Source organism: Eulemur rufifrons, chromosome 6 (assembly GCF_041146395.1).
Source record: "Eulemur rufifrons isolate Redbay chromosome 6, OSU_ERuf_1, whole genome shotgun sequence".
Classification (NCBI taxonomy): Eukaryota; Metazoa; Chordata; class Mammalia; order Primates; family Lemuridae; genus Eulemur; species Eulemur rufifrons.
This window is the reverse complement of record NC_090988.1, coordinates 53,068,632-53,080,861: the sequence shown is the minus strand read 5'-3', so window position 1 is coordinate 53,080,861 and position 12,230 is coordinate 53,068,632. Positions and strand designations below refer to the sequence as shown.

Here is a 12,230-nt window from a genome sequence, read left to right as displayed (position 1 = left end):
GCTTCTGAAGTGAGAATTTTTCAGATTTTAGAAAGGTAACATAGTACATAAACTGGATATAAGATTATGTATCAGGGGTCATATAAGTCAGAGGTTTGCAAACTTATCTATAAAAGGCCAGACAGTAAATGTTTTAGGCTTTGTAGGCCATATGGTCTCTGTTGCAACCATTCACTCATGCTGTTGTAGTAACAAAGTGGCCAGTGACAATATGTAAATTAACAGGCATGGTGTGTTTTAATAAAGCTCGACATAAATAGGCAGTGGCCTAGGTTTCATGTCAGTTGAGGTCAGATTTGGCTACTCAATGAGTTAATAAAAAATTTTTGATCTTTGAGTTTTTTGGATTTCAGAATTAGGTAAAACAGATTGTGGAATGATATAACAATAATCACAGTAATTTTCTGAGAAAGGTCCTATTAATTATACTTTAAAAACGAAAAGATTTAGGGTTATTGAGATTAATTAAAAAAAAAAATTTTTTTTTGAGACAGAGTTTCGCTCTGTTGCCCGGGCAAGTGCTGTGGCGTCAGCCTAGTTCACATCAACCTCAAACTCCTGGGCTCAAGCGATCATCCTGTCTCAGCCTCCCGAGTAGCTGGGACTACAGGCATACACCACGATGCCCAGGTAATTTTTCTATTTTTAGTAGAGACAGGGTCTTGCTCTTGCTCAGGTTGGTCTTGAACTCCTGAACTCAAGCTATCCTCTTACCTCGGCCTCCCAGAGTGCTAGGATCACAGGCATGAGCCACCACACCTGGCCTAATATAAATTTTAATTTGAGATTAAAAGCTTACTTAAGGTTTTATGACTTCTGGACAGTTATTTAATTTTTCTGGACCTTCCTAGTTTTTGTCTGTAAAATGAGGAGGCTGAAAATTTTGATCTCTAAAGTTCCTTTCAGCTTGGACAGTCTAAGAACCTGTGGCTTTGGCTTTAGTAACGTCTCATCTCTGGGTGTTAGTTTTCCTACAACCTAGTGGTTCTTAACATATTTTGGTCACAGACCTCTTTGGCTCTAATGAAAATTATTATCCTCAGAAAAATGCACAAATGTATGCAGACACAAAATTTCACACCATTTCAGCATATAAGAACTGGTGGCGATCTACCCAAGGGAAAAGAAGTCATTTAAAAAAAAAAGACACTTGCATCTGCATGCTTACTGCAGCACAATTCACATTTGCAAAGATGGAGAACAAACCTAAGTGCTCACCAACTGATGAGTGGATGAAGAAAACGTGGTATATATGTATACCATAGAATACTACTCAGCTATTAAAACGAATGAAATAATGTCTTTTGGCCGGGCGCGGTGGCTCACGCCTGTAATCCTAGCACTCTGGGAGGCCGAGGCGGGTGGATCGCTCAAGGTCAGGAGTTCGAGACCAGCCTGAGCAAGAGCGAGACCCCCGTCTCTACTAAAAATAGAAAAAAATTATATGGACAACTAAAAATATATATATAGAAAAATTAGCCGGGCATAGTGGCGCATGTCTGTAGTCCCAGCTACTCGGGAGGCCGAGGCAGGAGGATCGCTTGAGCCCAGGAGTTTGAGGTTGCTGTGAGCTAGGCTGACGCCACGGCACTCACTCTAGCCTGGGCAACAAAGTGAGACTCTGTCTCAAAAAAAAAAAAAAAAAAGAAATAATGTCTTTTGCAGCAACTTGGATGGAACTGGAGGCCATTATCCTAAGTGAAGTAATCCAGGAAAAAAGCCCAAATATCATATATTCTCACTCATAACTGGGAGCTAAGTAATGGGTATGCATGGTCATACAGAGAAACATAATGGACATTGGAGACTCAGAAGCAGGGCATGAGAGGGGTGTGGGATGAAAAATTACCTATTGGGTACAATGTACACTATTCAGGTGACGGGTATATTAAAAGCCTAAACTTCTTCACTATGCAATTCATCCATATAACAAAAAAACATTTGTACCCCCCCAAATCCATCAAAATTTAAAAAAGAAGGGAACTGCTTAGATTAGATGGCCCCTTTATTTTATTTATTTATTTATTTATTTGAGACAGTGTCTTATTCTGTTGCCCGGGCTAGAGTGAGTGCCGTAGCGTCAGCCTAGCTCACAGCAACCTCAAACTCCTGGGCTTAAGCGATCCTACTGCCTCAGCCTCCCAAGTAGCTGGGACTACAAGCATGTGCCACTATGCCCAGCTAATTTTTTCCATATATATTTTTAGTTGGCCAGATAATTTCTTTCTATTTTTTAGTAGAGACGGGGTCTCGCTCTTGCTCAGGCTGGTCTCGAACTCCTGACCTTGAGCAATCCTCCTGCCTTGGCCTCCCAGAGTGCTAGGATTACAGGTGTGAGCCACCGCACCCGGCCTAGATGGTCCTTTTAGCTCTGTGATTCCATAATTGAGATTATTGGTAGGAGGAAACAAAATAGAATGTTCATTTTAGAATAATTAAATTTAACTTATTTTTATTTTTTTAATTTTTTATTTTTCACTTTACTTTTTACTTCATTTTTTTGAGACAGGGTCTTGCATTGTTGCCCAAGGTAGAGTGCAATGGCATCATCATAGCTCACTGCAATCTTGAATTCCTAGGTTCAAGTGATTTTCCTGCCTCAGCCTTCTGAGGAGCTGGGACTACAGGTGGGCACCACCATGCCTGGCTAACTTTTAAATTTTTTGCAGAGATGAGGTCTTGCTATGTTGCCCAGGCCAGTCTCGAACTCTTGACCTCAAGCAATCCTCCTGCCTCAGCCTCCCAAAGTGCTGGAATTACAGGCATGAGCCACCATGCCTGGCTCTAATGGGGTTAATTTTAATTTGTAGAGATGGGATTTCCCAGATGGTGCCTATTCCCTGACAAACTGTAGTAAGATACAGTAGGAAGGAAACTGAGGTGTCCTATGTGCTCAGCCCTGTTGGATCTTTCACATGTATAATTTCACTGAATATTTCTTTTTTTTTTTTTTGCCTTCCCCCCCCCCCGAATATTTCAATAATCTTATGAAATCGATCTTATTTCCATTTACGTAAATGAGGAAACTATGGATCTGAGAGACGAAATAACTTGTTCTAGATCACAAATAGTAAGTGCTAGATGTGAGACTGAATCCCATATCAAAGACCTCTCTCTGGCAGGCACATACATAGTACCTGTTTATTAGGGTATTGGCTAAAATGTGAATTCGCAACTAAATTGGGAGATGTGTGATAGAATTCTAGAAACTAGATTATGCAATTCTAGGAAAGAAGATGGGCAAGAAAAGGAAAACTAACATTTACTGCATACCTACTATGTGTCAGGTACTTTTTATAACCAATTCATCAATTCTGATTGCTTCTTGGCCTTTTGGCTAAGATCAAGTACAATTTCATCAATTCTTACCTTGTAGAACTTGTCAGGATTAACTGTTTCCATCCATGAGATAAGAAAATTGGGGCTCAGAGGATTCAAATCACTTGGTCAAGATAACCTAGCTACTAGTAATTTTCAATATTTCTAGGCTGTCCTGTCGTTGCACCTATTCTTTTGGGCCTTTATCCTATACCTTATTACTTCTTCAATGAGAGATGAGAGTATAGCAAAAAATAATGGGTGAATTGGGTTTTGATTTTAAGTCCTGCAGCTCACTAGGTGTGTGGTTTTGGCAAATCATTTAACCTCTTCTAGCCTAAGTTTTGTTATCTGTCAAAGGAAAATAAAGATCCTATAACCTTGTAAGGCAGGGTTATCATGAGGCTGAAACAAGATCTGAGAAAATATTTTACAAAGTGCTACATAATATAATAGATATTTTCCATATTCTTCATCATGATCACCACTACCATCACCCTCTCTGCTAGAGTAGGATGATAGTACAATGTTTTGAGCCTCTTTGTTTTATTAGAAGATCTTTGGAATGATTAGGAGAAGATTTAAAATGCTTTTGAGAAAACCTTTGAGGTACCTGAGAGAGTTCAGAAGCATGTGTTAAGGGGTTGTGTTTTTCGTTTTTGGAAATCTTGCAAGGGAGCCAGACAAGATGACCTCTTATAGGGAAATGAATGGGAAAGGTTAGAATTAGAAAGTGATAATCCAGGATCCTTACCAGATCTCTTGGCCAGCAGCTCTTTTGTTGGCACTTTTACTATTCCGAGCAGATAATCTTTGCATGATTGGATACTAGTTATATCACTGGCTGTTAAATCAAGACAAGAAAGAAAAATTATTTGGTGGTCTACTGACCAAGGGGCTTGTGTTGACAGTATATCCACATAACCCTCCATTTACACTCACTGAATTTCAGTATGGAAAGATGTATTAGAGATTATCTTGCTTACATACTCCCATCAAAGCCCGAACACCCTCAGAAACATTTTTTTAATCAAATATTTTATTTTGAAAAAATTTCAGGCATATAGAAAAGTCGCAAGAATATGATAATGAACTCCTAAACACCCCTTCACCTAGATTCATCCATTAACATTTTGACACATTTGCTTTATCTCTCCACATACTTAATACATATTCTTATTTTTTGCTATACCCTTCAGAAATAAGTTGCAGAGATTATGGCCCCTTCACCTCTAAACATTTCACATTTATCTCCCAGGAAGGGCTATACCATTCAAAACAGAGCCTCTTTTAATTCTGATTTTGATGGGTCATTTGGTGCTCACCTGACTTGGTATTTTCATGATAGATAGCAAAAGTAATTTCTGCAAACTCCAATAGCTCTGCCAGGAAACAGGCCTCTCCGCTACAGTGCTGAGTTACCAAATTACAAGAGAACTCAATGTGATGGGAGAACTCAGGGCAGAAGGAACAGGCCACAGGGTGGGTTCGGCGCTGTTCTCCTTTGGGCAGGAAGGAGAGATGAGTGGTGACAGAGGCATTGACCCCAACTGTGGCACTAAACTGTAGAGCAGGTTCCTGCTCAGCCAAAACCCTGTAGGGGAGAAGGGTGGAAATGAGAAGAAGGCACCATGGTAATATTAAAATCAGCTTGATTGCCTAGAAAATAACTCCGTTACTTCCATGAGACCACCAAGAATACCAACCAACCATATGTTTTCTATCTAGGCTTTTGGCAGTGCCATATATGCTTTCTCAGTAATCTAGGTATCACAGTGTATATGTATAGAGGTTGGGGGGAGACAACATTCATCTGCCTATCAAAGCGACACCGAGGACAATCCATGGTCCTGTCAATGCCCTTTGGCCAAAGACCACAGGAATCAACCATAGTTGAACAAGCTGGGTTTATTGGTGATGGCAATGAAGGAAAATATACACCATGGGGAACCACAGGGCATCTCAGTAAGAAGTATCAGAAAGGACTTATGAACACTGGGCTCATGTTAGCTGATGTGGGCAATGCTCAAAGGAGCAGGGTTTGCTCTGGATTGATTTTCTTTTCTTTTCTTTTCTTTCTTTCTCTCTTTCTTTCTTTTTTGAGACAGAGTCTCATTCTGTTGCCTGGGCTAGAATACAGTGGCGTCAGCCCAGCTCACAGCAACCTCAAACTCCTGGGCTCAAGTTATTCTCTTGCCTCAGCCTCCCGAGTAGCTGGGACTATAGGCACTTGCCACCACACCAGGCTAAGTTTTCCTATTTTTAATAGAGACAGGGTCTTGCTCTTGCTCAGGCTGGTTTCAAACTCTTGAGCTCAATCGATCCTCCCTCCTTGGCCTCCCAGACTGCTAGGATTAGAGGCGTGATCCATCGCGCCCAGCCAGCCTGGATTGATTTTCTTAACGAATCTTATCTATAAGGCAAGAACACTACAGTAAAGCTAAAGCTATAATTGGTACAGCAGCAGCAGTCACTTATTTTAGCCAAGATAGAGGAACGATGGACATTTTTGTGGTTTGCATAGTGACCCTGTTTTCATCTGTGTGTAGACAAGATTATGAAGCAATCTTGATTTTGTCTCACTTCATCATGGTCACACAGTGAAGGCACTTTGTCTGATGCTAGTGTTCTGTGAGATTGTTTATGCTCAACAGGAAAACACCAAAGCCTACCTATCAATGTCAAACCAGTTCCCAGATCTCAGAGGCTGCTTTTCTCTTTCTCAGCACAGGTGCTCCACAATGTACAGACAGAATCTATTCACGTTAATGACACTCACAAATAGCAGTCAAGTCTTCTGTGTGTAGGTATGGTAGGTGACAAATTCCCTTACCCTAAATTCCCCAACGGGATAAAATTGACATTTAGGCAAAGAGGTTACCTGGATTTTTTTTTTTTTTTTTTGAGACAGAGTCTCACTCTTTTGCCCGGGCTAGAGTGCGGTGGCGTCTGCCTAGCTCACAGCAACCTCAAACTCCTGGGCTCAAGCGATCCTACTGCCTCAGCCTCCCAAGTAGCTGGGACTACAGGCATGCGCGACCATGCCCGGCTAATTTTTTCTCTCTATATATTTTTTAGCTGTCCAAATCATTTCTTTCTATTTCTAGTAGAGACGGGGTCTCGCTCTTGCTCAGGCTGGTCTCGAACTCCTGACCTTGAGCGATCCTCCCGCCTCGGTCTCCCAGAGTGCTAGGATTATAGGCGTGAGCCACCGCGCCCGGCCAAGGTTACCTATTTTTTAAGCATTTCTTGACATCCCTAATGCAGACTTAGGGGTTCTTTCCTTTAAGATCCTCACTGTATTTCATATATACCAGCAGATGGTAGTAATTTGGAGTTATACAGATCTGGGTTTGAATCCTGGCTCCACTATTTACTTACTGTGTGACCCTGGACAAGTTCTTCAACCTCTTCCAAGTCTCAGTTTCTCCTTTGTTAAAATGATGTTAATAAAAGGATACAACAAATACTAAAGACGTATGTCTATTTGCATGCCTACTGCAATTTCATTTCTAATAAAAAAAAGGAAAACCTTTTCCTTTGCATTATCATCAATGATCATTAATAGAAGATTGATGTGTATCCACACAACAGCATACTGTGAAGTATATATTATACCTAGAAAAAATAAGGTGGAAATGAACTGAATGCTAGCAGTGGTTAGAAAAATTAGGACAAAATACTCACAGGGTGTTGGAAAGATGACATTAGATAATATATACAGAGAACCTGCCTATGGACAGTGAAAGGACTCTTAATAGGGAACAGAGATGGCAGAAAGGCCTGGACGCCAAGCTGGTCTGAATTCATTTGTTCAGTAGTTATTTGTTGAGCATCTGCTCTTTGTGTCATGTGTTGGGCTTGGAGATGGATATATAGTAGTGAAATAGCTACAATTTCCTATGCTCATGGAACCTAAAGACTACTGGTTATGCCCAAGGAAGTTTCTACTCATTTTCAGTTAAAGATCAGGTCAGTTAGATGCAAGAGAGTAAGGAAGAAGTGCCTACTTTATACAGACACCAAATATGTATTTTCAGGAAGACCACTGGTAGATAAGATGATGGCTGGTGTTTTCTTGAGGAGAGAAGGCTGACTTCAGAGCATCTGCTATTGAGATACCAGAATAAGGATTCAAAGGAGAGGTAAGTTTAGAACACCAAGAATTCTTCTTTTTAATGAGAGGCAATGGAAAACTTATTTCTGATTTAACTATATTCTACTTGCCAATAAAGGTAACATTAATTATCTATACATGTGTAAGTAATCATAAAAATCTGTACATTTGTATAATAGTTGGTAGTTTATAAAGTGACTTCATATTTGTCAATTTTAATACTGACCCTTTTAATATCAGGGCAGGTATTTAAAATTTCCAGTTTTTAGATGAAGAAACTGAGGCCCAGAGAGGTAAAAAAACTGGCCCAAGATCACACACAGCTAATGGGAGATGGAAATGGGACTAGAAGCCACAGTGTTTGATTTCTAGTGCCGTTGTTTCCATTTTACCACGCTATACATCACATCCTGTGGAACTCCCCCAACCTACAGAAGAGTATAGTGTTAGAACTGGCCTGGCTTCTAGCTCTTCCTTCTTAAAAGTGCAACGCAGACCAAATGGGGGGCTTAGAACAAACTGCCTGACATACAATTTGACTTTCTCCATGAGTCTTCAGAGAGAAGAACTACTGAGTTTCTTATCTACCATTCAGTCTCTCTGAGATCTACTGAGTGTCTAATTTCTGAGTCTTTCTCTGTCAACTAAATGCTAGTAAATTTAATGTCATATTGAAGAATTCTGATCTCGGCTGGGTCTGACACAGAAGTATTCCATATACACAAGTTTCATGCCTCCATGTCTTTGGACATGTTCTTCTCATTGACCAGAATAGTTTTCACCTTTCTTGGGCATCTTGATAACTGCTACTCTTCTTTCAAGATTCAGAAGATATTCTGAAGGGCCTTGAATGCCAAGCTAAGGAAGTTTTACCTTATCTTCCCTAAAGAAGAGTATGTACAATTGAGGAGGTTCACAGCGTAAACTATTGCAACACAGGAAGAAAATATTAAGACTTCTCTGTTATCTCATATATTAAAGTTTTACTACTCTTTGGTATATCTTATAGTGCACTTAATATATTAGTATAATAGTATATGAAGATGATTTATACATGAATAGGTATACACACATTTGGAGGGTGTGCTACATTTTTTTAATTAAAAGGAATGCATAGTTAAAATTAGGAGCCCACCGCTATCAACAATGGGAAACCACTAAAAGTTTTAATGTAAGTGAGTGAAGTGATTAAAAAACTGCCCTGATATTACTTTTACTAACACTAAGATATTCTTGGGCAGTTACTGAAAAAGTCTATTTGGATAATTTAGTGAGGAACAATATTAACTACAATGAACATTTTATCAGCAATTTAGCATCAGATCCCACATAGTAATTCAATTACTTATTTGGACACCATAAAGTTAAAGGCAAACAATCTGACCTCTAGTTACAAAAAGGGAAAAAATGAGAAAAGAGAAAAAGAAACAGGCACTTGCCTGTTTCTTTCTTGAATATCCAAAGTAAGCCAGTCTGAAGCAGGAGCATGATCTAGTTTTCTTTCTTGCTGGGCAGCTATTAAGTGATAGAACTAGCTATGTGGTTGGGGGGACAGAAAAGAGCTCAGGCAGTATCTCTGACTAGAGGAACTCACAGCCTAGTGGGAGAAAAACATAACGTATGCCAATAATCAAAACAGAATGATATGTGCTATAACCAAAGTGCTAACAGACAAGGGAAAAAGGACCAACTCTGCCTACATGTAGGAAGAGATCAAGGAAAGCTGCAAAGATGGTGCAAAATCTTGAAGGAAAGTAGGAGTTTGTTAAGTAGACAAAAGGCAAGGAAGAGAGAAATATGAGCAAAGACCTGAAGGAGGTAAGGGAGAGGGCCATGCTGTTTTTCTACAGAAACAGTATTCCAGGCAGAGAAAACAGGAAGACAAAAGCCCTGAGAGGAAATGTGCTTCGTGTGTTCAGAAGCAACAAGAGGGCCAGTGGTTGGAGTGGAGTAAGTAGAGGGGAGACTAGTGGGCGGAGACGAGGTCACAAAAATAACGGGTGGTTAGATCATGTGGGGTCTCACAGCCATTTTATGGACTCTGGCTTTTCTTATGAATGAGATGGAATGTCACTGGTAGGTTTTAAGTAGACATGTATCAAGATCTGACTTAAGTTTTCATGGGATCACTGGCTACTATGCTGAGAGCAGACTAAAGGGGAACAAGCTAGAAAAACAGGAGGTAGTACTCAGAGACTGAAATGCATGAAGAGATTACAGAAGAGCTGCAGTGATTGGGTGTGGCATGGTTTGAGGTAGGGTATGACCACAGGATTAAGTGCTTAAGAAAGGTAGAGGATAAAATTATTAAGCAAGGTCAAGGAACTGAGTTGCTAATAATAGTTAAAATAGCAAAGTTTGTAAGTGATTTACTCACTTATGTTTTGAAATGCTTTCTTAACAGAAAAAGAAAAGATTTGTAGTTAGTGATCTGGAAATTGTACACAAGACAGTTTTGCACATGTAAGCATACTATTGTGTAGACTGCATTGGTAAAAGGTTTGAGAATTGCTTTTCTCAGGTAGACTTACTTGGCTGCTGCTTGCAAACCACAGGCTCTGATAATCTGGACTGAGATGGAGACGGCTCGGGCAGCAAGAACTCCCTCTGCTGTTCTTAGAGTATGCCTGTACCTTAGGCCCACGTCCAGAAAGCCTAAAAAATGAGGACAAAAGGCAAAAAGATAAAAATGTTGGTTAGAAGGAAGAAGAGGATAAACACTGCAATCACAATGAACAATAAGGGACGGTGAGAGAATCTGTCCTGGTCAGAATTACATTAATTATTGTACTTGAAGGTTAATAAAGGCTTAATAGGTTTTTACTTTATATATAAGAAACTATGGCTCAGAGATTCAATTTCTTACTAAGATCACACAACCATCAAAGGCAGAACAATTCCAGATTTTTAACCCTCAGTTATGTGTACAGAAATGAGATGGGCTCTAGACCTTTTTTAAAAAAAACTTTTAAAAGGTTTCCATTTCTCACACACTTTTATCGCCCTCCTACCATCAGCATCTGAATTATCCTTCACAGGCCAACTTTTTATAAAAATTCTACCATCCTACTGTCACATTTCAGGGAAAGCTTCAAGGAATAGCAGAACAAGCTGATCAGTGAGGGTTAGGAAACAACTTGATCTTAATTATGGCAAGACAAAACCTTTTGTTTTGGCAGATATTCTTCAGCAAGCATGAAAATGCAATTTGATTTAGGAGGCTAAACCTAGTTTATCTGATGAAACACGTGGAGGGTAGGTCATCCTGCTGGAAGTATTAGGAATATAATACCATTCCAAACTCCAAATTCTAATTAAGTCCCTTCCAACTTTAAGTCCAAAATCCTCCCTTATAGGGAATTCCCCATTTATGCTAACTATAGTCCACCAATCCCACATCTGCTCATGTTAGCTTGGAATAATAGTAATTCTCTGAGTGCACCATATAATATAATTTATGCCACAAGGGTTTACTAAATGCTTGCTGAAGTTAAAGGTGAAATGAGACAAGCAACATTTATATAGAGCCCATGGAACTATGAGTTTTCTAGAATTGTATACAAAATTTGTAGTGTATATTGTATTCTCACTATTCTAAGAGAAGGTGTCTCAGTTTTCATCAGAGCCTCAAAAGGGTAAATACCCCAGTACGTGAAGAATCACTAATTTAGAAAGAAAAGGGATTTTTATGTATACTGATTTTGAAAGGGAAAAACAAACTAGTCTTCAATTACCTGATGACTGGTTCCTCAACTCTTTCCTGTTCTCAATTCTGGGGGTTAAAGGGAGATTAAAGGTCTGTATTCCCACATCCTCACAACGTTGCATAGTAACCGTAGCACAGATCCTTGATAATGGCAAGGTTCCTTTGGCAACCATCTGGTCTCTCACATTGGGATAATAGTATCTGTAAACCACAAAAGCACAAGCTGTCCATTGGAAGAATTAGGTGGATGAATGATTCAGTATGCCCCAGAGATCAGCCTTCAGTATCTAATTATCTTTGGAGCCTGATTGTTCTGTATTGGCGATATACAGTTGTGGCTATGTCTGGCTGGATTTACTGCCCTTTACACGGAAGAAGAACCCCATAAATTATACCCTGAGTTCAGGACAAAGCCCAGCTTCCCAACAGGCTTTCTGTTTGAGGTAACTGCATATGCCTTGGAGCCCTGTGGGTAGCCACTCCTGAAAGCTTCCACCCTGCAGCAGCAAACGTGGGTCTAAGTGTAGTAATTCCAATCTCTTTCATGACTTACTTGTCTTCATGCTCAGAGCCCTCTAATTTGGAGGGGTTATGAGGATCTGTCAGTACGTACTCTATTTTCTTCTCTTGTCAAAACAATTGAGTCTTAGACCACAAGTTGTAAACCAAACCTAGGTGGTTTAAAAAAATTTTTTTTTGCACTCAATTTTCATCTAATCGTATTTAGGAAAAATTTCTCGCATGTGGACAGTACTCTTCCCTAGTCCTGCTCCTGATGCTGTTTCCCCTCCTGTTATATTCCCTTAATCATTTTAGTTAGTTTCTCGGGGGTGCGAATATAAAAGGGGGAGGCTGAACATCTGTATTCATGCCAGTATTTTCCTGGAAATCTACCAATGTCTGTAACATTGCGTGGATTTATATTTTACAAAGTCCACTCTTCTTGTGGTAGAAAACCGATTACAATAAACGCATTTAGAAGAGGGAGACGAGTCAAGAGGCTATCGCGGCAATTTAGGCATGACACGACAAGGGCCTGAACTAAATAAGGTAGTAAGAGAAGCACAAAAAAAGGTGACTGATATGTTT

At 39.7% G+C, this 12,230-nt stretch overlaps 1 protein-coding gene across 4 annotated transcripts in view; it reads right to left on the bottom strand.

Annotated features, from left to right (window-relative positions):
• C2CD3 (C2 domain containing 3 centriole elongation regulator) overlaps positions 1–12,230 on the bottom strand; it is a 136,478-nt gene that overhangs the window by 55,526 nt on the left and 68,722 nt on the right. For all 4 annotated transcript variants that reach the window (XR_011233696.1, XR_011233697.1, XM_069471006.1 and 1 more), the window contains exons 19-22: positions 11,170–11,342; positions 9,967–10,090; positions 4,644–4,912; positions 4,073–4,162 (exon numbers count right to left, since the gene is read on the bottom strand). Coding sequence is in view for 2 of the 4 variants with exons in the window: in XM_069471006.1 (XP_069327107.1) it covers positions 4,073–4,162; positions 4,644–4,912; positions 9,967–10,090; positions 11,170–11,342 (656 nt within the window). In the remaining 2 variants the exon portion in view is untranslated. The remainder of the gene's footprint in view (positions 1–4,072; positions 4,163–4,643; positions 4,913–9,966; positions 10,091–11,169; positions 11,343–12,230) is intronic.